The 25,731-nt window shown below is 41.8% G+C and overlaps 1 protein-coding gene across 9 annotated transcripts in view; it reads left to right on the top strand.

Moving 5' to 3' along the window:
* adgrl1a (adhesion G protein-coupled receptor L1a) overlaps positions 1 to 17,431 on the top strand; it is a 212,102-nt gene extending 194,671 nt beyond the window's left edge. For 3 of the 9 annotated variants that reach the window (XM_077526142.1, XM_077526134.1, XM_077526127.1), the window contains exons 16-26: positions 257 to 430; positions 1,681 to 1,890; positions 2,805 to 3,025; positions 3,277 to 3,343; positions 3,550 to 3,641; positions 4,580 to 4,748; positions 5,097 to 5,258; positions 7,808 to 7,904; positions 11,068 to 11,190; positions 15,358 to 15,375; positions 15,461 to 17,431. In XM_077526142.1, the coding sequence (XP_077382268.1) occupies positions 257 to 430; positions 1,681 to 1,890; positions 2,805 to 3,025; positions 3,277 to 3,343; positions 3,550 to 3,641; positions 4,580 to 4,748; positions 5,097 to 5,258; positions 7,808 to 7,904; positions 11,068 to 11,190; positions 15,358 to 15,375; positions 15,461 to 16,365 (2,238 nt within the window). In that variant the 3' untranslated portion in view covers positions 16,366 to 17,431. The remainder of the gene's footprint in view (positions 1 to 256; positions 431 to 1,680; positions 1,891 to 2,804; positions 3,026 to 3,276; positions 3,344 to 3,549; positions 3,642 to 4,579; positions 4,749 to 5,096; positions 5,259 to 7,807; positions 7,905 to 11,067; positions 11,191 to 15,357; positions 15,376 to 15,460) is intronic. The other 6 variants (XM_077526170.1, XM_077526161.1, XM_077526151.1 and 3 more) reach the window with 6 other exon arrangements.
* Positions 17,432 to 25,731: the final 8,300 nt, after the last annotated feature.

Here is a 25,731-nt window from a genome sequence, read left to right as displayed (position 1 = left end):
TTTATATTAAGCTTAACCTATAAGACCAAAACATTTCGTAAAAAGTTTGATATTGTTTCTTATACAGATTGATTTATTGCTCGTGTTTGTTAAAGAAATACATGGGAAGTTGATGACCTTAAAAAATAATCACATTTTATATCGCAATTGCACTATCAAAGGGGGAAAAAAAACGTAATTACCACACATTAATTTTCAAAATCATTGAGCGTGATTTAAATATAAAATAGTGCTCACTTATTTGTTTTCTTCTCAGTTGGACAACTTCTACAGCCCAAACTGCTCCTTTTGGAATTACTCGGAGCGCTCCATGACGGGCCAGTGGTCCACGCAGGGCTGCCGGCTGCTGGACACCAACAGCACGCACACCACCTGCTCCTGCAGCCACCTCACCAACTTTGCCGTGCTCATGATGCACCACGATACAGACGTGAGTACACAGCATTTTTTCGCATTTCGTAGAATTTGCCGAAGCAGGTGAACCGCCTGTATTTTGTGTTACTGTACTTTATGTTATGCTAAAAAGCTGCTAATGAGGTACAGTTTGCATTGGATAAGGACCACGCCCTGTCGCTTATTGCAAAAAAACGTGAGTCATTGTCGCATCCCCTGAAAATGTGCAGAACTGACTATAATAGTTGGAACTGTAATTATACTGAAAATATGATCTTTCAAAGTCATCCTACAACATGAAAAATAAATGGTGAAGACAACTCCCACTAATAACAGCCCAGGCTAAATTTAGCTAACCCCATATAAAGGGAGGTCCCTGTGAATGGCTAATGACCAGTCTATGATATACATACATATACAGTACTGTATGTATATTGTCTATGTTCCTCATGAGGAATGCTTTAAAAAGAAAAATGGATGGAAATGTAGCCAAATTGAACCAAAAAAACTTTTCTATACTCTTTGGGAGAGTATGGAGTGAGGTTCTCCCGACTGAAAAAGTTGTGCGACATTAGCTTTGCTTCCTGTCATCTTTCGTCGCTATGGTGTGGGTGTTTTCCACGGATGGAATGACACCTCACTCATGTTGAAAGGATTTAACGCTGAACCTCAGATATCTGCTGCCTCTTTTTGTGGTTTTCCTTATCATTTTTCAATGGGAAGTTTTGGACTCTTTCTTTTTGTTCCTTGTTTTCTGTTCTTGTAATTAGTCTAATCATCTTAACAATGAAGGAATAATTGATTGTTAATTTTCCCGATCAGTGATGAAGGAAACACGTGGCAGTGCCAGCATTTAATGGCCACGCAGTCCAGCAGTGGGAGTAATGAATGCAGGCACATTAATGCACACTCTACAAGCTGACAGACTCTTTGTTTTGAAATATTTCCCTCTGTCCGTCTTTCAAGCCGACACGAGCAGAGGCTTACAAATTCCTGTCTTCCCATTTCCAGCTGACATTCACATAATTTTTTTTTCTTTTTTTTTTTTTAGCCAGGACGTCTTGTCTCTTGTCTTCACACTTTAGCTCTTTGCATATATTTACAAATATTAAATGGAGCTATGTTGCCTTTTCTCTCCCTCCCCCCTTTGTTCTGTCGCTCGGCTTGCTCATCGCTCATCCCGCTGTCTTCCTCACACTTTGTCTCATGTTGTTGCCACCTCAATTTGTTTCATTTGTCCTCACATTACCCCCCCCTCTTTTTTCTCTCCCCCTCCCGGGCCCTCAGTTCCAGGGCAGAATGCACGAGCTGATCCTGTTCGTGATCACCTGGGTGGGAATCGTCATCTCGCTGGTGTGTTTGGCCATCTGCATCTCCACCTTCTGCTTCCTGCGCGGCCTGCAGACCGACCGCAACACCATCCACAAGAACCTGTGCATCAACCTCTTCATTGCCGAGCTGCTCTTCCTCATCGGCATCGACAAGACCGACTACCAGGTGAGCTTTATCATAAAATGTCCAGGAAATTCCATCAGTTTGGTTGATCTCTTATACTCTGCTGCCATCTGCTGGCCGTTTTTGTAATTACTACCATTGCTTCAACTGTTCGCTGCAGTACAGAGGCTGCATCAAAGCCTTCTCTTTGCTCTGGCATAAAAACTTCTATATACGTTTTTTGGACACTTTAAACATTTAAAATAGAACATATTTATACGTTTTCGGGAGCTAATGAGTTAAATGGGGCGTCAACCCAAAAATTCCCTTTACGATAATGTGTTCTATTTATAGCTCCACTAGTCTAAATATGGTATTCTGATTGTATTTGTGGAATATGAATAAAACAGCAAAATAGACCCATTATTATCCATCTCAGGGTGTGGCCATTTTGCCACTTGATGTCCATCTAAAATGTCATCAAAGTTGCTCAGGGTTCAGGTAATGACCAATCACGGCTCTGTTTGTCAATGTCACATGGTGAGATTGAGAGCCGTGATTGGTTATTTCTGGAGCCCGGAGCAACTGTGTTGCCGTTTTCAATCGTGATGTCAAGAGTTTGAATTTGACAGGTTAATTGTAAACACAGCCACATCCAAGTTCCAAGAGGGTGTGCACACTTGTGCAACTATATAATCTATGTTATTTAATTTTACTTCTCTTCTGAAAAATATTTCTAAATGTAGTTCCAATGATTTATCTTGGTCTCTTTTTGATATCACAAAAATGGCATTTGAGCAGGGGTGTGTAGACTTTTCAAATCCACTTTAAATCAGCCAGGATTCTCCTTTTTTTCCCTCCTCCACCCAAACGAAATGATCGCACTAGCTGATAGTTTTTCCTCTCTTCTGTCCTCTCCACTTGAATTTCCTCCCTGCTCTGCCTCCTCCAATCTCTTTCTTCCCTCCCGGCTTCAGATCGCCTGTCCCATTTTCGCCGGACTGCTGCATTTCTTCTTCCTGGCCGCCTTCTCGTGGATGTGTCTGGAGGGCGTGCAGCTCTATCTCATGCTGGTGGAGGTGTTTGAGAGCGAGTACTCCCGCAAAAAGTACTACTACCTGTGCGGCTACTGCTTCCCCGCGCTGGTGGTGGGCATCTCGGCGGCCATAGACTACAGGAGCTACGGGACCAAGAAAGCGTACGTGCTGAGTTGGGCCCTCTTTTTTTTTTTTCCCGTTTTCTTTTTTTTGGCACCTGCTGATTGAGAAGTAGCCACGGCGTGCAGCTTAATATCCCGCACCTCCCCGCAGACCGGCCCTCGGTGAATACACTTAGCCAAAAGCCTGATGATTAGCCTTCATTTAATAATCCGGCGAGACAGACAAATAGCGTGTGACTGTTTGAGCTCACTTCGGTCTAATTCCCCTTCTCCTCTGTGTGCCACTCCAGATGCTGGCTGCGGGTGGATAACTACTTCATCTGGAGCTTCATTGGACCCGTTTCATTTGTTATTATGGTATTAGTTTTACTGTCTGCCAGCGTGATGGCTCTTTCTCTCTCTCGTGTGCGCTTTCGATATTGCACAGTCAAACCTGAAGAGTATCTCATGGCACTTTGCTTGAGGTTATGGAGAGTGCAAAGGCGGGCGTTCTGCCCCACGCTCCGCTGCACTTTTATTTGATCGGTCTCTTTCTGTCTCTCTCTCTCTCGTTCTTGTCTTAGCTCAACCTCGTTCTGCTGATGATCACTTTACACAAGATGATTCGAAATTCATCGGCGCTCAAGCCTGACTCCAGCCGTCTGGATAGCATCAAGTGAGATGGACTTTTCAGATCAAGTTTTTAGTTAGTTTTTTTAATGCAGTAAGTAATACAGTAGCACCTCTAAGGACGAACACCACGTTAAAGTGGTTATTCAGAATTCAAAATATTTGTCCCCCATAAGAAGTAGTGTTGTTCCGATACCGATACTGGTATCGGCAGAGGTGCCGATACTGCATTAAACCAGTGGTATCGGTATCGGTAACTACTCACAAGTAACATTCCGATACCATTAATTCCAATGCTAATATAGGATTTTGGATGCAGCATCTTGTGTCTTGCTGGTGCACGACATTCACTAATATGTGACATGTTCATTGCATGCCGATCTAAGATATCCTATTGGCCCTTGAATGCTCTGAACCAATGGCAGGACAGCTTTTTCATGTTGAGGAAAAAAAAAACTTAAGTATCGGTATGGTATCGGTATCGGCCGATACTGCAAAGCTGGGTATCGGTATCGGTATCGGGAGCCAAAAAACGGTATGGGAACAACACTAATAAGAAGTATGGGATCCCAAATACCGACCAGCACCTAACCCTAAATTACATCCAGGTTGCCATTGTAAATGAGAAACTGTTCTCGGTTGCCTTACCTGGTTCAACAAAGGAAATTAGGATCATGTAGTGGCAGTGAACTCCAATCAACTCAAACTTTACAATACGCAGCAGTTAGCAGTTAGAAAGAGGGTTCAAGCTCTTTATTACCACTCACAGTTGAAGTTCACTGTCAAGGAAAACATACAATAGACAGTTTAAAACGACCCCAGAACTTGATTGACAGAACTTGAACAGCCTTGATTATCTTAATGCTAACACACAATGTAAAGCGCAATACATAAAATAGTGACCGCCTTGCACCTAAAAGACTGTTTGGGCATACTAACTGCCCATGAAGCCTTCTTGTGATATGATGACGTGCTGTTTTCCAGGGCGTGGGTGCTGGGTGCCATCACCCTGTTGTTCCTCTTGGGGCTGACGTGGGCGTTTGGCCTAATGTTCATCAACGAGAATTCACTGATTATGGCGTACCTCTTCACCACCTTCAACGCCTTCCAGGGCATGTTCATTTTCATCTTCCACTGCGCTCTTCAGAAAAAGGTACTTGATAAGGTTACGTACCATTATACCACATTCCTGCAGCCACGGCTGTTTCTCCCATGCATGTTTCTGTTACAAGCTGTTTCTCTGTATTCAATTTATGATAAGTTTTCAGTGACTTTCAAAGGTGCAGTTTGTTCTAGGCCGTAGTTTACTAGTATGAACGCCAGTATGCTACCTTCCGCACTCTCTCACTCACTCACTTTTCTACAAAAATGACAAGAAAAAAAATACACTTATAAAGAAACAAACCTTAAAAATTGACACCTGTGTGACATGGTGACTGTTTGAGCTATTTTCTACTGATTTACAAACATTCTATTGAACTGCTTTGCTCTTGTGTTACAGGTCCACAAGGAGTACAGTAAGTGCCTGCGTCATTCCTACTGCTGCAACCGTGCGTCCACCAGCAGCTCCCACGGTGCCATGAAGAACTCTGGCCTGCGCGCCAACAACCGTTACTACAGTGGCAGCCAAGCTCGCCACGCGGCAGCCCACAGACAGGTGCAGGCAAGATGGATGCACTGTTCACATGATTTTTCATGACACACTCTCACTCTTTTATTCTCCCCCCTCCTTTTTCACATCCGCCGGGCGTCATCGTTCCCCGCTGAGCTCAGAAATAGTGTGCAAATGAAAAGTGTCTCTTACTGGTGTTATTGTGCTACACCTGAAATGGAATGGATTGGACGCGCTTTATTTTTGCAAGCAAATTTGAGTCATAACAGGATAAATAGCACTGTAAATCGGGAAATATTTGCACAGGCCTTTTTGCTTGCAAGCTGTGTAGAGTAAAATGAACCCACTTAACTTAAACGCTTGAATTGTCAAATATACACACAGCTACGTTTGGTACACGTCCGATACAAGCAGTACAAAAAACATTGAGCCTTCCTGCAGTATGACTTTTATTTTTTATTTTATATATTATCTGATATCATTATATGTTATAATAGTACACTAATACAAGTATATAAAGTACTAAAATATGCTTTGATTAGTGCCCGAGCGGGCGGCACGGTAGTCGAGTGGTTAGCACGTCCGCTTCCCAGTTCTGAGGTCTCCGGTTCGAGTCCAGGCTCGGACCTTCCTGGGTGGAGTTTGCATGTTCTCCCCGTGCCCGCGTGGGTCTTCTCCGGGTACTCCGGTCTCCTCCCACATTCCAAAGACATGCATGGCAGGTTAATTGGGCGCTCCGAATTGTCCCGAAGGTGTGTGTGTGAGTGTGGATGGTTGTTCGTCTCTGTGTGCCCTGCGATTGGTTGGCAACCAGTCCAGGGTGTCCCCCGCCTACTGCCCAGAGCCAGCTGAGATAGGCGCCAGCACCCCTCGCGACCCTTGTGAGGAATAAGCGGTCAAGAAAATGGATGGATGGATGGATAGTGCCCGAGCATCGGCCACTGAGACGTCGCTATTGTATCTGTAGAAATTCCTCTTCTTCTCCGAAATAAATAGCATTTGTGAGAACCTAAACATGTATGACAACTCACCAAACTTTGCAGTCTTGTCAGACCTTTTGAAAAATGTGATCATTTAAAGTTGTCATATAAACGATGAAAACAAAGTGGCTCCCTAATGTTGCGCTATCACGGCAGGTTTGAGCTCGGGCTGCAAAAATTGGGAGGCACGTGTAGCACCGAGAGACGTACAAAAAAGTCAGTAGAAGCCATATCCTAAAAAATACAAGAAGTGAGCTAAGAATTTTTAATGTACAATTTTGACCCATTTTTGCGCATTTACAGCAGTCACACTTTTGCTCCCTTGTCATTGCGCATTGACATGGTTGTATATGTTATACAATAAAAAAGTAGTGATTTTTTTTTTTTTTTTTTTTTTAATTCAAGAAATTGTTTGTTATACATCACAGAACTTTTTGCCGGGGGTCGACATATTTTCAAACTTTTTCCATATATAAGGCGCACCTTCAATGAATGACATATTTTATATATAACAGTCTTATCACAGTAGAGGCTGGGGTTACGTTATGCATCCATTAGATGGTGCTGCGTTAAAGGGAATGTCAACAAAACAGTCAGATAGGTCAGTCAAACTTTATTAATGGATTACAAACCAGCTTTCTGACAACTTCCATTCACTCCCAAAATGAATAAACAGCTGTTTTATTATTTTCTCTGAGGTAAAGTATTAGTATTAGCTAGCGATCCAAGATGGCGGGATCTTCTGCACCTGCGCGTCACCGATCATGCAGGGTCACCGATAGCGTCTTGACAGCGAGACCTGTTGCGGCTCAATATTGATCCATATATAAGGCGCACTGGATTATAAGACGCATGGTCAGCTTTTGAAAAAATTGAAGGCTTTTAGGTGCGTTTTATAGTCGTGAAAATACGGTGTATATATGTGACCATTTCTTCAAAAAGAGGATTGAAGCTATTTATTGCCACTCTTAGTTGAAGTTCACTAAACATAAAACAAAGAGAATTATACATTGTTAGCAACCATAGATATATGTGTTTAGCTTAATACAAACACAATGCAAAATGCTATCGACAGACTAACAAACATTCCCTTTAAGCAACGGATATTTGATTACAAGCAGTGGCGCAACACGTGCGTGTAGATATGAATTGCACTGCTGTTTTCTAAGGTGTCACGACAATCAAGACTAACACAAAATACTGTTGCATTGTATTGGTTCTCATTTGATCGTTCAATGTGCAGTTTCACATGCTTTAAATGGTAATTGTGTGAGACCAGGACATTTTCCTTGATAAACATATTTGGTCTCCGCTTTTTGTACTAAACAACGATCAGGCAACACGCAGCATGGGGAACATGTACAATTGTACCAGGCAATAAAACGTGTTTTTCATAATGGGACTGTATCAGCTACTGCAATCATCTTACAGTTATTTGTTCCTCTTGATGACATGACATTGCCTTGTAGTCATCTCTCTGTGTCTCTTGTTTTCTTTGTGGCTTATAGCAAACCCCGCAGTTGTGATTACAGCAACCCCACAGCTATAAAAGCCCCACCACCACACGCTTATGTTTTTTTTTGTTTTTTTTTTCTCACTCTGTGCCGCTCCTTCCCTCAGAGTCGGATCCGCCGCATGTGGAACGACACGGTTCGGAAGCAGACAGAGTCTTCCTTCATGGCGGGGGATATCAACAGCACGCCCACGCTCAACCGTGGTGAGTTTTCCTGCTATTGCTCCCAACCACACTTGAGTACAGTAGGTTGATGGAAATTCAGTAGTGTCACAAAAGCTGTTTAACTGAAACCATGTCATTTTCAACATGACGTCACATATACCTCTGGGTGGTACCACGACTAAATAAACCCTTTTGTGTTATTGGACCAGGGAAGAGTGATTGAAAAAACAGCCTAAACAGCTTGAATAATGATTTTAGTCTTGTTATCTACCACCTAAATTTGAATGTGTAACATGTTAGTTGTGAGAAAGGCATTCTGGGGTAAGCGAGTGCTTCTCAATTACTTTTTGTGACAAAGGAAGAAGAAAATAGTTTGTACAAAAACTCTTGCAATGACTATAATAGTAATATTTGTCTATAAAAGGAGCTCGTACTCTATGCACATGATGCTCTGACAATGAGAGTGCCACTGCCATCTACTACAGTGATGTGCAATTACATGCCCCACCCCCTGTTAACTTAAATCTCAACTCATTTTATTTACAGATCATTTTAAACACGACCACAGCTAAAACAAAGTGCTGTACATAAAGATAATTGGGAGAGAAAAAAAAAACTAATGTTAAATAAGCCAGTAAAATGTAGGATCAAATCACAAGGCCTCAAGAAATAAAAATGGGTTTAAAGCAGGTTTGAAAAATGGACAGCGAATGGGGCTTGCTTCATATGCACCAGGAGGTCGTTCCATAGTGTGGGAACACTAAAAGAAAAAAACACAATCCCCTCTGTGCTCTTCTGGGAGCAGCTGGTCAGCTGACCTGAGGCACAGAACAGGAATGTGGAGATGGAGCAGCTCAAAGACCATTTCAAGATTTAAAGATTGCAGTCTTAAAATTAATTCTAAAGTGCAGTTATCTGCTCCCTCTCAATGTTAGGAGCACATATGTATTGTTAGGCTCTGGAATTGGATCCCAAAAACGCAGACACAAATAAGATTTTAACTCTTTATTCGCATAACATCGAGAGGTGTGGAACAAACTTGACTAGACCAGAAACAACGAGAATGTATCAAGAATTCACACTCACTTTCTACCTTTTAAGGACAATTACTGTCTTAAAGGGGATGTAAGCCCTTGCACAGTTAACTACAGGCATATAATTATGAAATCTTACCTTTGACACCATGGCGACGTAATTCTTTAGGAAATATTGGGTATTTTGCTGGCTATTTTTCTATCATGGAAGTAAATCGCCTGGTTCAGTATAACCCCGCCCCTCCAACTCTGGAGCGCCGCGTTTGAGCTCCTCTGTGTGGCCACGCAAGACCGGCCAGCCCTTGCAGTACAACCGTGTCTTCTTTGAATGTGAAAATTGGATGGATGTTCAATTCGTCAATAAACATTTGAAACAAAACGGCTCCTTACCGGAAGAAATCGTAGCGTAGGAAGACCGGAGTGTTGGGAAAACAAAACCCTGAGTGGGACGTGAACCGGGAACCTTCTGCTTACATGGTGAGCGCACTACACCATTTGTTAAGTTAGGTTCAACAGCGCAGAAATTGTACTTGTAGTTTACACGTGTCAGCCACAAGCTTTCTGGGAATTTAAGATGGCCAATTGTCATTGCACTTTGGCATTACAAATGTGAAAGATAATTGATTGCTTTGAATACATTTGGACAGGCTACTTTTATCACTTGCGAGCATGGAGGTCTCAGAGAAAGTGAGTGTGTGTTTAGTCTGCATAGGTGGTGCGGGGTTGGCTCTGCACCTAATGACGTCATAGAGTGAGTACCCACTCGCTTTCTCATGTTGGGAGGGGCTGGTGCTTGGAGAGCAGAATGACGTAGAATTTCTCATAGAGCAAGCACCACTTTTGGTCATGTTTTTGGGTGACATTTTAACATGGCTAAAAGCTCCAAAAAGTTGATTTTCCAAGTTAAAGTCCCTTTAAGTAAGCCTTGTATGTTGTTGGAATGTGGTGGGAAGAAGCCAGAGTACCCATATTAAAGTCCAGTGAGATATACAGTACATCATCTGTGATTGGCTGGTGACTAGTACACGGTGTACACATTCCACCTCTCACAAGGCTCCAGCTCACCTGCGACCCCGAGGACAAGCGCTATTAAAAAAAAAAAAAGTGGATAGGTGGGTTAAATGTGATCGTCCAGACCAGCCAAAACAAAAGGAGCCACAATTGAGAAGCTTCTTCATCTCTTTGAGTTTGCCACTTGACAGGGTGTGTGCGTGTGCCTGTGTGTGTATGATGCACAACAATTTTCTGGTGTGTCCTGGAAGCAAGGTGCTCATGACACACACACACACACACACACACACACGCACAAATGATTTCCTTTGCCCTACTTTCTCTCGCCACTTCAATCTGGTAGCTCGGGTATTCCTAAGAGGACATCACAGGGAGCGTATCCACATTAATTTGGTGGTGTTTGCCTCTTCGTGAAAAAAAAAGTCTGGCGAGAGGAAGTATGAAAATGCGGTTGAAGCAACATAAGAGAACAAGCCAACGAAAGTAGAAAGCAGGAGGCGAGCTTTGCCAGAGGCTTTGAGGGAGGAGGGGAAATGATGAATAAATAGCCGAGCGTGAGTGCTTATTTTTATTTTCCACGTGATGAAGGCGAGGGCAGGCCGTACCTGCAGCCCGCACTTAGCGTCTGCGCGCGCTCCGTCATGCTGTCCTGTTTTTAATTTCATGGCATTTCTGCTCGCGCTCGCCTGCAGCCTTTTACACAACATCCTCCCTGTGCTTTCACTTCTATTTGTCTTTTTGGTGGCATTCACATTTTCAGTGTAAAATTAACTGTGTTTCAATGGCTGCACTCCGGGACTACATAATGGCATGCATTACTGTTCCCCGCCCCCCAGCCCTCCGCACCCACCCCCCTCCTGTCTTCACTGTTGAGAGCCAAAGGGAAACAAATGGCAATAACGGCAAACAGTAACTTTGCCTTTCAATTGTGTTTTTTTACTCAAAGGTTACAATCAGGAGGCAGTGAAATGACTCCATAAAACACCGCTGTAACAAAAACAGCCCCATTTGGAGCAACTGTAAACATTTGTGCCATTTCAGGTGTTATTACCCAGCGCCATACACTGGGCTTGATTTGCATGCATGCAATGCAAAGAGCCCATTTATGATGATGCATGTGGATGAGTTTTTTTTATTAATTTTTTTTTATATTACAGCAGCCATGGGTAACCACCTTCTGGCCAACCCGGTGCTGCAGACTCGCAGTGGCACGTCTCCTTACAACACGCTGCTGGCAGAGAGCTTCACCCCACCCTCAACCGGCGTCTTTAACTCCACAGGTTAGCAGCCTCTATACACACACGCACACTATCTTTCATCTTTGTGTTGAATAAACACAAAACATTTACAAACATTTGCCTCGTCATTGGAAACAATGATCAACATTTTGGTTACGGAGCAAACCAGTAGCTGAATCTTAAAGCCCATATCCCACTGAGCGGCAAAGGCTTGTGTGTATGCGCGCAGATAGCGAGTACGAGCATTTCGTCAGATTTCGTTCAAGGCTGCAAGACATTTGGCTGTCGGCATTAAATTATGAATCTGTTCAAAATTTTGAATAAGTATAAAAATGTGACTACCAAGGTTATTTTAGTTAACTAAAACTAACGAAAACTCAAACTAAAATTCAAAAAGCTATTTTGTTAACGAAATGAAATAAAAATGAAAATGCTTTTCAAAAAATGAAAACTAACTGAAATTTTATGTTTACAAAACTAACTAAAACTAACGATTATTATAGCAAAAATGTCCTTTGTTTTAGTCTATGGTAATTAATTTAATGCGTGGATGATTTTAGATGTGACTTTAAGTAGATTTATTTTTAGATTAACTGGAATGAGGACGTTTGGAAGTGTGTCACACACAAGTGATGTCATCGAGCATCAGCCAATAGAAAAGCACCTTCAGATGACGTCGCTCCCATGGTGTTTTTTTAAATACTGTCCACAAGTAATACACTTTTTTTTTTTAATTAATACTGAAACTAACTAAAACTAAACAAAAACTAAGTACCGTATTTTCCGCACTATAAGGCACACCTAAAAGCCTTCAATTTTTTCAAAAGCTGACCATGTCAAGACGCTATCGGTGACCCTGCATAATCCATGCGCAGAAGATCCCGCCATCTTGGATCGCTAGCTAATACTAATACTTTACCTGAGAGAAAATAATAAAACAGCTGTTTATTCATTTTGGGAGTGAATGGAGTTGTCAGAAAGCTGGTTTGTTTTCTATTAATATAGTTTGACTGACCTATCTGACTGTTTTGTTGACATTCCCTTTAGCGCAGCACCATCTAATGGATGCAAACGTAACCCCAGCCTCTACTGTAGCGCCTTATATATGAAAAAAAGTTTTAAAATATGTAATTCGTTGAAGGTGCGCCTTATAGTGCGGAAAATACGGTATATAAATAACTAAAACTAATAAAAACTAAGAGAACCACCCTGAAAACTAATTAAAACTAACTAAATTTAAAAAACAATACTCAAAACAAAATAAAAACTAACTAAAATGAAAAATTCTAAAACTATAAAAACCCTGGTGACTACTCGAAAGTTGAGTATTGCTAACAGATATCGGTTTGAAAAAAGCAGTATTGAACATCATCTCCCCACAGTCATGTTGCCTTCTCAGTGTGTGCTGTGCGTTAACCGTCAAACGGATCCAACCAGGCTGCGCAAAACAAACAGCCTGACTTTGCCATCTGGCCTCGTCTCGAATCGCAATCTGATGAGTGAAGTTTCACTCTGACTTTGACTGCCAGAAATCACAAGGGGGACACTTGTCGTCGCCCCCGTTGCTAAGCAGGATAATGAATCTCTGTGAATACAAAGGAGAATGTAGCGTCAAAATCTGTCTCTTACTGAACAAGGTTTGGCAAAGTTTGGCGGATTTCTTTTATTTAAATCCAACCTCTGAAAGCAGCACAGTTCATCACACTTTTGCTGCAATTTCAATATAAAATCTGACGTACAAAATTGTGTTTGTTCATGCAAACAGAAATGAAAATAGAATAAATGAGGTCCAGAGTCAAACTGTACATGCTTGAAATAAAAATGTATCATTAAGTGATAGATTAACAGCTGTTAGGACATAATGTGAAGTCCCAATCTGTTATGAGCTGTACAATATTGTGCAATATTGTAAATGTTTGCGTGAACTCTCATGATGAATTTTCTGACACCTTTAAAAATTGAAGCCCTCGGTTAGCTCGTAATTAGCTACCATAATCGTTCCCAAACGAAATTGGTTTGATTTATGTATTTTGTAATTTGATTTTATTCATTTTGGAATCAATAGATTCTGATGCCACATGCAGATGTTGTTTTTGCCAAACCCTTTTAATTTTTTCAAAATTCTGATTTGTCCATGACTATTTTTATCCATCAATTGGCAGCCATATTTGAAATTGCATCTGAGCGCAGTCATTTTGATGTTGCTGGGCAAAATGATATAACTAAACTGAAGACTGGAACCCTGGTTAGCCCATTGCATCATATCATAGCATTCACCCAGTCATAGTACCCCAGAGTGACCGTGGGTGACGCATCAACAGCAATTGGACCGAACTTTGACTTTCTGGTTTCATGACCAGTGCAGTCGCACAATAAACATCTTGGCCATTGTCCAGCGGCTGAAATGTGAGACGGCGTCTCCGTTAAATACTTCAACGCTTCATTTTTAGAGAGGAAGTAAGGAGAATAGTGCGTCATTAGAATGTCTAATTACACTGCAATGGCACTGCCAAAGTAAAAGGCTGCTAAAGAAGTTCTCCTACAGTTATGAGCCGGACAGCTTTTATTAGGCTGCATTTGTAGATACACCAATCACGTGCTATGAGGTTCATGACTGGTGAAGAACTGACTCCTCCGGAGTCGGACATAACAATATGAAACCAAAAGAAAAGACGAGCCTACAGTCCAATTTTGACCTTAAATGAAATGTTTTCAAAGCTTTTAATGATGTTTCAATCGGTTCCACATTGTTCAACAATACGATCGCAAGAAAAACAAAAGGCCAATTCACGTTTGTGGTTGTTACTGTTTTGTTTTGTTTGTTTAGTTGATCTCTCTTTTTTTTTAAATTGAAAATACATTTGGGTATTACTTTAATGTGCTATGAAAGCCCCGATAATAGAACTACCCACTTCTGGTATCATAACTGCATGTGTTTCTGATGTTTGTAACAATCCAGCCTTTGCCAAAATTGGTAAAGAATAAATAACTGCCAGCAGCGTCATGATACTTTCTGGGTTCCATTGTGCACTTTGAATGGCTTTTGCGGCCGACAGAAAGATTGCATATTTCACTCAAATTCATTAGACAAACTGTTGAACATCAGCATGTGCAGTACATGTGTGATTAAACATGTACATTGGCGATATAAAGACACAAAAGCTCTTGTGTCTCTTGTGTGAGGGCTCCCGCCAGCTGCCAGTGTGGGCAATTCATTTGTGTATAGCCGCGGGAGGCAATCTCTGTTCTCTTCTCGACCATGTACTTGAACAGAAAATGCGTAAAAGTCAGCTATTACATTAATTCTTATGATTACAATCAGGAACATAATTGGACTGAGAAAAAAAATACGTAAAGGAAAGTGTAAAATAATTTCATATAATTATTGGTCTTTTGTTTTTTACTTACACATGCAGTGAAAGGATGCGTGACTGGGAGGCTGTGAATCTCCTGCCTGCCCTGACCACACGTAAATGATGCAAAGATTCATTTTAAGGCAGCATTATAGTAATAATACCTTGCATTTGTGTGAGTGATGAGTGGCGCTCTTGTAAATGGCTTATGGCAGCCGATCTTTGTTAGTATGCTTTGCATATCCTTCCTCTACCATGTCGTGGTCACTGAAAAATCCATAAAAGAGACGACTTTTTCGACAAGGGAATAAGTTGTTGGGCACACTGACTGTTCATAGTAACAATGGAAGCTCATACCGCTCTTGGAAAGTTTTCGTGGCTTTGAATTATGGCGAACGGTATGCCTTGAAAACGGTAACCAAGCCATGCCTAATAACACCAAAAACCCAAGGGCAGCCTATATAATAATTTAAAAAAAAAAAAAAAAAAAAAAAAAGCTCACAAAATGAGATAGTAGTGTGATGTCAAATATTTTGCGTGGAAATTCTTCAAAAGTGTCAGTTTTCAGTGACCTAAAACCCTTTGGGGGTCAAAAGAGTTTAATGTGAACGAAAGAAATGTATACGCTTTTCAAAATATCCATGTTGGCATAAGTCAATGCATGAATTGGCAAGTTCATTCCCCAGAACAAGAAAGAGACGAAAAGATGGCTAAAGAAGCTGATAGATTTTTCATTCCATTAATGGTGGCCATTTAAAAATCTTTAAAAATGAATTGATCAAGTTAATGTTGCATTAAATGACACTTGCCGTCTTTCATTATATCTGCTTCATACGGCATTCTCTTGGATGGACAGGAACTTTCCGAGATCCAAGTAAGTGCCTTCAGTCCTTACATTTGTGCTTAGATTTTGTCGATTTCAATGTCCAAACTGGTCCCTGTCCTGTGTTTGGATCCAGAGATCACATCCAAGAATCGCGACCCCTGCGGAATGGAGACCCTGCCGCTGAACGGCAACTTCAACAACAGCTACTCTCTGCGTGCCGGTCCAGGCGGTGGTGGCGGTGGCAGCTGTGACTTCCTAAGCAGCGGTGGCGGGGGTGGAGACAGCCCTCCTCCACCTCTGCTCAACCCACGCGGCTCGGAAACGCTGGGCGGCGGCGGCGGAGGTGTCCGACGGAATCTCTCCGACGCGGCGGCCTTCGAGAAGATGATCATCTCTGAGCTGGTGCACAACAACCTGCGAGGCGGGGCCGTGAGTGTGGGCGGAGGGAACGTAGCTGGGGGCGACGCCGGGGACAGGGTATGTGGAAGCCTGGCCGGGGGGCACCCCCGAGGAACCTCCGGCCCCGAGTTGGGCGACCAAAACGATGACTTTCTGAGGGATGGCAGGCAGCGCACGCCACAGGATGTGGAGCTGCTGTACAAGGCTCTGGAGGAGCCACTGCTCTTACAGCGAGCCCAGTCCGTCCTCTACCAGAGCGACCCAGAGGAGTCGGAGAGCTACACGGCAGACCTCACCGAGAGTCTCGGCCACAGTGGTCAGAGTTCTAGTGGGCAGACAGGCAACAGAGCGCCGGACTCTCCCGCCCGGGACTCCCTGTACACCAGCATCACCAACCTGCGAGACTCTCCCTACCCGGACAGCAGTCCCGAGCCCCTGGAAGTGGTGCCCCGATCGGCCCAGCCCCCCGAAGAACTGTACTACAGCTCAGGGAGGCCCGCCTTGGGCTCTCGCGGCGCCCCCATGCAGACCTTCTACCAGGCCCAGCCCCGAAGGCCGAGCGGGGACCATGTTCACCAGGCTCAGGAGGCCTCCCACAACGAGGGCGATGGACAGATGCAGCTGGTCACCAGCCTGTGACCGGAGCCCGCAAAAGGAAGTTCGGGGACTCAAGTGAGGGCCGGAGTTGCCTCCTAGCCTACGTCGCCCTCGCCACTTCCTGCTTGTTTGGTTGCCTTTCTTTCTCTTAACTTTGACTGAACCAATAGAAGAGACAAACAGAGTGACCTTCAGGTCCCCAGAAGACGCCTTTGACTTTTTAAGGAACATCAATCCAAGCCGAGTCCTACCCGGTTCCTTTGGTACCTTAAGGCCAAGTCCAGCACTCTGAATGTACCGACCCCAGGCCACAGTTTCCCCCCTTTGGATCTCTCAAAACTTTGCTCAAACAAAAGTTCTGTAATGTTTCTGGAGGCGAGACTATCATTTTGTATTTGCTCAGTTATTTACCCTTTCATACCGACCATCATTTGCTAGTTAGATGTGGAGACGAGTGGAGTCTAGTACGCCGTTAGGAGCAAACAATGTCTCACAGGAAAGCTCTTCATTGTTGCCAAAAAAAATCTCTATTATTGAGCCAGAACAACAGAAAGTACAACACACACACACACACACACACAGACACGTATCCAGAAGTGCTCATTATTGAACATTACAAATGAAAACAGTTCTCCATCTTCAGTTGAGGATGAGTTTGCCTTCTTTTTGTGGCTCAGAGGTGGAGGTGACCCCTCCGTTCTCCCTCCCAGAACCTTTTCACCTGCTGCCCCTCTCTGCCTGTTTGCTTTTTAGGCATTCCAAAACATAACTGCCTTGCTATTGTTTTTTGCTGAGAGTATTCATTTTGTTGACTTTGGATTTGCATCCCGGGGAGGGTGTCGCGCTCCCCGCCCCTCCTGTACTTGCTGTGTTAGAGCCTAGCCAGCCGAAGTGGACTTTTGTCTCCTGTGTGTGGTTGTGACCGACGACACTATAAACATATGTGTACATACGAGAACCGCAGCGTGATTCTGCTTTATTCCTACAGTGTAAATAAATAGGGACGACGGCCGGATGATCAAAAGCAACAAACGGAAGAGACGCAATGAGAAATGACTTCTTGTACTTGCAACAAAAGAACAAATAAAATGTTTCTTTTTTGGGGGGAGTTTGTGACCCTAAGCCTGAAGTTTTTATGGTAGTTGTCTGAAGCGTTCTGAGTGAATGGCATGCACAAGTACCATATACAGTGTGTATATATATATATATATATATATATATATATATATATATATATATATATATATATATATGTTCTGTTCCTGCCCCCAGTCTAAAAAGTTTCCATTTGAGTGGGTGGGGCATGTGCCCGTTGATTCTCACCGATCCGGACCACTGGTGGTTTGGGCCAATCACGGGAGTGACATTGTGTTTGGGGCATGATATGCAGCTGTGACGAAACCAGGAAGCCAGGACCGACGCTAGGACAAAAAACAAACCAACATGGACGAATGGACGCTACAATTAATTTTGTTCTTACAGAATTACTCACCGTTTTCTTGTTAAATGTTAAAGGGACACTTTACTTATTGATCCATTTTTAGCAGCAAAAAGTTGCTACTTTTTCAATAATTAATTTGGTGACGTGATTATTTTTTTATGTACATTTAATAACTTTTAAACCATTGTTAAAATGAATCGAACGCCGGCATGTTTGTTACACGTGACTAAATAACCCGGATGTTTACGTCACTAGTGTGTAAACGCTACACTATGGAAGCACTATGCAACGCAGCCGTGCATCTAGCGTCAAACCCGGAAGGATTAAACCTTATCGCTTTGAGCCAACACGACAAAATAACACTACCGAAGGAAAGTCTGCCTTGGATGTGAAAGTTGTGGCGCCAGATGGTCTTTTCGGGCACAAAATAAACTTTGACGAACGAGTGAATCAGGCGGGGGGTGAGTGGTGCTCGTGCGGGAGCTGCAGGAATGGACAATCCGCTAATGAATGTGTGCTGTCTGGAAATGAAAGAACTCGAGGATCGGTTCCTTGCGGACAATCTCAACTGCATCCTGGAACATCAGACATTCAACATGGCAATACTAAATAGACATTCTCAGGATAGCTTTGGTTGCGATGAAAGATGTGAAGAAGAAAAGTCTTGGAGGAGCAAATATCCAACAGGTAAAGTGACACACAGTACGAGCAATGCAAAACGTGTGGAACTGACGAAATATTTCAGGAAAAAGAAAAAATAGTAAAATTAAATGTATCGTCGTTACAGCACCCAACCTCCCCTAGCTGTTTTTTTTTTTCTTTTTTGCGTAGCGTCCCACTGCGGTCAGGCCAGCCGCCACTCGAAAAGACGAAGTCAAGCCAGCCGCCCCAACGATTGTTAATACTGTGCATTACGGTAACGTGCCGACGTGCCCCTGCGTTGGCCACCTTCAAATGAATTATGAAATAAAACAGTCCGTGCAGTATAATAACCAATGCCCCCCCACCCCCGAAACATGCCTACCTTTCGCTTTAAATTTGCTTCGCTTCTCCGAGATCTTTCAGTGGCCGTAGTAAGACCTCGATTTGTGTCGGCTGTTGTGAGAGTGAAGGCTCCGTGTTGCTAGCAGTTGCGGCTCCTCCATCGGCTTGATTATTTCCCACGTCTGGTTCTTTAAAGATACTCGGTACTGCGTTGGGCTTTAGTATTAGGCGTGTGGCGTACCCCATCTCAAATTGTAACATATATTCGAAGTCCTCATGCCTGAAATGTTCGCTGCGCGCACGCCTGCTTGTCCTTCGGGAGGTTGACAGCACTTAGCCAACAAACCATTGTCTACTCAAGTAGCTTTTTTTTTTTTTTTTTTTTTTTTTTTTGGGGGGGGGGGGGGGGGGGGGGTCTCGCGGGTTTTTCCTTGCCGACGCCTTGCAAAATTTTGCAATACAGTAAGGCATAACTGACGTTTGTGTCTTCCTCGTTGTTATGTCTGCGTGAACTACTGTTCGCCAAGCGAGTATACACACTAGTGACGTCACCATTTGGGGGCGTTGCAACACGGAAGTACTTCTATGTTGAAAAAAGTTAAATAAATCAATATAGGAGTGTATTCTTCAGCTCTTATGCATGTTTCGTAGCTATACTAACTATTTACTGCCAATCAAGCCATACATGTAAAATTAAAGGAGCCTTCCTTTAAACAGCGAGAGGCACTTCATGCATTTTTAGCTGGTAAAGATGGTTGTGCTTTTTTCCCCCTCCTTCGATGTGAACAAAGACCACATTTTCATCCATGGTCATGATTGGTCAGAACAAACGTGCACAATGCCGCATCGTCCAATCAGCTCGAAGCATTGTACAGAATGCCCCGCCTTTCCAGAGCAAATCACCGTGAAGCAGTCCCAGAATGATATTGTGGAGAACTTCCTTGAGTGAATCACAATATCAATCTGGCTATTGCCAGGTTATAATTCGGCAGGCTTTGAAAGTGAATATACCATTTAACATACTTAAGACAAGTAAAACATCCCAAGTTGCTCATATATGCTTTATAAAACTTATCAATAGTTAAAGCCCTAATTAAAACCAGTTTAAAAAATTAAGATTACATTTTCAAAGAAATTATTGGAATAAGACCAAAGGAGATCATTGATGATCTTAATGAGGGCCGTTTCTGTACTGTGGAGCGGACGGAAACCAGATGTGAACAGTTCATAGATATAATTGGAGGTAAGGTGAGAGTGGAGTTGTAACAGTTTTTCCAAGACTTTTGAATGAAACGGGAAGGTCTGAATGGGACAAAGCTTATTGAAATTACTGGGATCTGAACCACATTTTTTCAGTATTGGGGTTATGGCTGCAGTCTTAAATGCTGTTGGAAAAATACCAGTGGAGCGAGATGAGTGAATGATGTTGGTGATAAAGGGCAGTAGAGGCGGGAGGCAGGCTTTAACCAGAGCAGTAGGGAGGGAATCGAGCTGGCAAGTAGAAGGTTTGGAATGACAAATGATTTCTGAGATGTATGAAGCGGACGGTAGAATAAAACTTGACAATGTGTGGATGGATGGGACAAGGGGAGGCACCAAGGACAAACTTGGAGAGGGGAAGGAAGGTAGTTGCTGGTGGATCCGTTGGATTTTTGAGTCAAAAAAATGACCTTCACAGCGTATTCCACTGAGAACCATTTTATATTACAAGGGTTTCATCTAGAACCTTCACAGCGAGTTCCTCAAAGACTTATTTTATTTTGCAAGGGTTACATTTTGAACTAACACAGTAAGTTATACTGAGAACTGTTTTATGTTTCAAGGGTTTTATCGTGTGTTTTTTTCTATGGGGTTTTAATTAAGAACCACACTGTATTCTAGTGTGGCACAGTGGATGAGTGGTTAGCACGTCCGCCTCCCATTGTTGAGGACTTGGGTTCGAGTCCAGGCTCCGGCCTTCCTGGGTGGAGTTTGCATGTTCTCCCCGTGCCTGCGTGGGTCTTCTCGGGGTACTCCGGTCTCCTCCCACATTCCAAAGACATGCATGGCAGGTTAATTGGGTGCTCCGAATTGTCCCTAGGTGTGCTTGTGAGTGTGGATGGTTGTTCGTCTCTGTGTGCCCTGTGATTGGCTGGCAACCAGTTCAGGGTATACCCCGCCTACTGCCCAAAGCCAGCTGAGATAGGCGCCAGCACCCCCCGCGACCCCTGTGAGGAAAAAGCGGTCAAGAAAATGGATGGATGGACTGTATTCCACAAATCAAAATTAGTTACGTTACGTTCATCATTATTGTTGACACTGAGAAACATTCAAACAATTTTTTAAAGAGGATTTTTTTAATTATTATTTAAAAAATCTTCAATGGATAAGGACAAGCAGACTTTCTAAGGAAAAGCTATTATGTCGGTCACAAGGAGGGGCAGGACAGAAGCGAACACAGGTCCAGTGGCACACTATTTTTTTGGGGGCCAAACTCTCTCATGTCTACAAAAAGAAACAAATGTTAACATAAAAAAAAAGTCTACCTTTCTCCATACAGGTCCTAGAGTCACATTTGATGAAATAAGATTGTATTATTATCTTATATTATATTATACTTTGATTATTTGAGGTTTCCGATCGCTTGATGTTTCACTTCAATCCAGCTTGTCATACAAATTCATACACAGGTGATCACGTGAGTGAATAGTAATCACCACTGATATGTCACACCTGTATTGAAGAGGGCGGAGTGTGTGATCTGTAGCAAAACCAGCATTCAACTCCCAGGGCAACCATCATGGCAGCCATCTCCCAGGTCACACACACACTGAAATCCAGTTTTTCCCCTGAGCAACACAACCACCACCAAACATTGGCACCATTCGTACACCAAGTGTGAATGGCACTGGAGGCAAGGTGTGGAAAATGTCTAGCCCAAGGACACAAATTGGAGAGAGTGGGATTTGTGGTCACTGCACAAACATGTCTACCTCCTGAGCCACAACCACCATCCACACACAACCAGAAATAAGTCAACTCCCCAATTTCCAAAATGAATAAAATTTCTATGAGGTCCTCCCTCCAGGTTGGGTTACAACGGCAGGAACAAAATTAATATACAGAGTATCTTTTGATGCTACATTACAGTATTGTCTCCCAACCTCAAGGTCATGAGTTTGTTCTTCAATGCTTGAGTAACTTTTTTTTCTTTTTTTTTTTTTTCTTTTTTTTTAATAAACTGGTAAAATTTACTCAATACTCTCATTATAAAATTTCCTTACGTGGCTAAACAAACTTGTTGGTATGGCTCTTCTTATACAGGAACAGTTAGCCTCAAAAGAACCCCTGAAGATTTTTTTTTGTTTTTCTTTTTCCAAAAAAGGGTTCCCCGAAGCCCATAGATTTGGCTCGAACCTCTGCCCTTCACGAAGAACCCTTTTGGAACCCTTGCTTCTAAGCATGTATAGTTTACAGTTTTAAAAACATGAAATGTAGTTTCCGTTTTCGTTTCTTCAGAAACATTTTTAACACATTCACTGCCAGCCCAGCAAAAATGCATTATTTGACGTCTTTTTTCCGTCAATGGCAGTCAATGACTTAAGATGAGATGTAACCAAAATTGATGGATTTTTAAGCAACATTTGCCTTAAAAAAAAAAAAATGAAAAAAGGAGGCTGCAATATAATCACAAAATATATTGGCACATTGTGTTTAACACATTCACTGCCAGCCCAGCAAAAATGCATTATTTGACGTCTTTTTCCGTCAATGGCAGTCAATGAGTTAACATGCCCAGCACACATCTGGAAGAAGTCCTTTCGGGTACTGCGGTGCGTTTAGGTGAAAGGGCAAGAAAGGGAGGAAACGGCGCGAGATAAGAACGCAAGGAGAAATGTGATTCTGAGTGTACTTGTGTAAGTGATACATTTGAGAGAAATGAGTTGTCAGGAGAGCGACGAGAGAACAACCACTCCAGCTGCAATCTCACTGACCTTTAGAAGCCGACTTCTCAGCTTCGTTTATCTCCCTTTTGCTATGGTTTATTTATTTGGGGGATGTTTTCTGTGCCTAAAATATTTATTCACATTTGATTCATTCTTACCATTGCCTTTCCTTTTTTTATAACATACATCCTGATTTTTTTTGTCTATTTTTATTTTTTATGTGTAAGATGTGGCTGGAAGATGAACAGGAAATAGGTGCATATTTTTCTGTGCAATATTAGACTGTCCCACTCGGGAGAGAGCCGACATGTTAAGAGCAGACAAGGAAAAGAGGATTTGTTTCGATACTGTATATTTTCATTGAGAACTGTCTGAATAGGAAAAGTACAAGGGGCAAAAATAGTGAATGAGTTATTTAGTGTACAATAACATTGAATTGTTCATACCAATGATTTCATAATGTCAAACGTATACTAAGTGCAGTTGACTCAAAGTTTGTTTTACTAAAGTTTTACAATACCATCTTTGTCGTGATTTTACTCTTGTAAAATCACTCCAATTTTATTATAATGTGACTTTTTGGTAATAATAGAACTTTATTCTTGACTTTTTTCTGCTAAAGGACTAAGGTCTACTAAAATTTCAACTTTTTTTGTGCTATTTTTGCTAAATTACAACTTAATTCTAATAGTAATTTATTTTTTACAAAATTTCAAAAATAAATTTGGCAATATAAATAAATTTACTTCATTCTCACTACAACTTTTTTCTTGTAACTTCACAACTTTATTCTCACAAATTCTCAACACATTTCTTACAACTTTATTCTCACAAAATTTGTTCAGTTTTTTTTCCCCATTAATATTTAACATTTTTCCAAAGTTTTTTTCCCCTCTTAGTATTACAACTTTATGCACGGCTGACTACATCATCCACAATAGGAGATTGTGAATTTTGTCTGCATATAAATGCACTTCACGCACACCAATCTCGTGCACGGACTCCAGCGCATCAATTAATGCTTCCTTAATCCTAACCTTAATTATCAAGTGAATGTAGGAAGCCGCTTCGATGGGCTGGGATCCGACTGCGTTGCATCCCACAACGGTGCAATAAGGTCTAGCAGAATACCAAAAGAAATTACAAAAAAAGATCAAATTCTAGAATAAAATTCACCCTTGTGCAAAAGGAGACTGCACTTTAGGCTAGACTTAAGCTGGGCATGAAAATAGGGCCCTTAGTCTTACATTTTTCTAACGTGGTGCTTATTTTATAACTTTATTTAAGTTTTCTTGTCATTTTTATAAAAATTCATGATTATTTTCATAAATTTAAATTTTTTCTTGAACAATTTTATTACATTATTCTCAAAGTGACGTGTGTGTGCGTGTTTCTATTTTTCAGTTGAAATAATCCATCATGTGTTTTGGTTTTACAATGCTACATTGCTGATATATGATTAATTTTAATAATATGCCACAAAGAGAAGCTGAGAAGCTTATAAATAATTCAAAAATTAAGCTCTTGGAAAAATATAACATTGCATGCTTTGGGGGGGGGTTGTTTGTTTGTTTTTGTTTCTAAAGTAAAGTAAATATGAAAGAAAGTAGTGCAGTGCATACAAAAAAAAGCAGTTGAATTATTCACACTGCAAAAGGGAACATGTGCAATAGAGCTTTAATGGAACATAAGTTGGATTTGCAAGCGAGCCCTCAATACGCAGAGTAAATGTGGCCCTGGTCAGTTGACAGCAAATGAATGCGTGTTATCAGACGGGGCAGAAAACAGCTCTCCTCATCTGCAGCCTAATTACCAGCATAATCACCACAATTAGCTCCTCTGTTATGATGTGCTGATGCTGATCTCCAGAGCTCGGGGTGAAACACCGTTTAGGCACCTTGGGCCTGATTTTGTCTTTCCCAGCACCTTCCCGTGCTCACGTTTCTCCTCTCGTCTCATCCGCTTTTTTAATATCAGTCTCGGTAGGCTCCATTAGCGCCGCGCTTTCTATTGAGGGATGTTAATTTGTTTTGTCAAAAGCTTTGTTTATCTCGGATTAATATCTCAATAAACATAGGCTGCACGACTGTACTAAATGATTATACAGGAGGAAGGTTGCTGCCCACGCTGTTGGATGAGACTTTTTTTTTTTTTTTTTTTTTTTTTTTTTTTTTTTTTTTTTTTTTTTTTTTAATGCTGAGGGACTTTCTCCTGCTTTCCAAACCTCTGATTACACTGAGGGGAAACTCATTTGTAGTAGCGCACTGGGTCTCGCTCCTTCTATAGCCACCCCCACACCATGTACACGAGTTTCCTGTTTGTTCAAGCCTGCAGCTTATTGTCAGCAGGGAGCAAAGTGTGTTGATGTTCAGCACGCTGACGAGTCAGTTCACTTGCATTTGACCCGTTTTTGTTGCAACCGAGGAGTTGTTAAGTTTCAAGAGCCTCTCGAAACAAGAGCAGAATCCTTGAAAAGCTTGCAGTCATTGAGTGAAATTTGATGTCAACCACACAAATGCACCGAAATCAATGAACAAAATCACCCCCACATGTTATGAAAAGCCCATATCTATAAATTGAGAAGTAGTTTGTTTGTTTAAATCCTGTATTTAAAAAGTGCATTTTCCTGAGTGAAACCGGCAGACAGCCCCTTTAAAGTCGCCAAATATTATTAATATTATTTTGTGCATATCTGCTAGTTTTTCATTAACTCATTCACTGCCAATGACAACTATAGATGTCAAAAATCCAAGCAAACAGCCGGTGTTAATTTTGAAAAATAAATAAATAAATATAATTAAATTTAATTTTGATTTAAAAAAAAAAGAAATTTCAATTTAGTTTTAGTTATAGTCTTCTGACTAAATATAATTAAAGCCTTAGTCATAACTTAGTCACCTGATTGTATTTGAGTTTTAATCCAACCTTTAGTCGACAAAAATAAGGAGCAATTTTAAGTCGACTAAATTAACTTCTGGAGGTTGAGACCCAGTTTGCGGTCTCAGTAAGACCAAGACCGATCACGATGCACGATGGTAGCACTTAGCAATGAAATTG

This window comes from Festucalex cinctus, chromosome 1 (genome assembly GCF_051991245.1).
Source record: "Festucalex cinctus isolate MCC-2025b chromosome 1, RoL_Fcin_1.0, whole genome shotgun sequence".
Classification (NCBI taxonomy): domain Eukaryota; kingdom Metazoa; phylum Chordata; class Actinopteri; order Syngnathiformes; family Syngnathidae; genus Festucalex; species Festucalex cinctus.
This window is presented reverse-complemented; position numbering and strand designations above follow the sequence as displayed.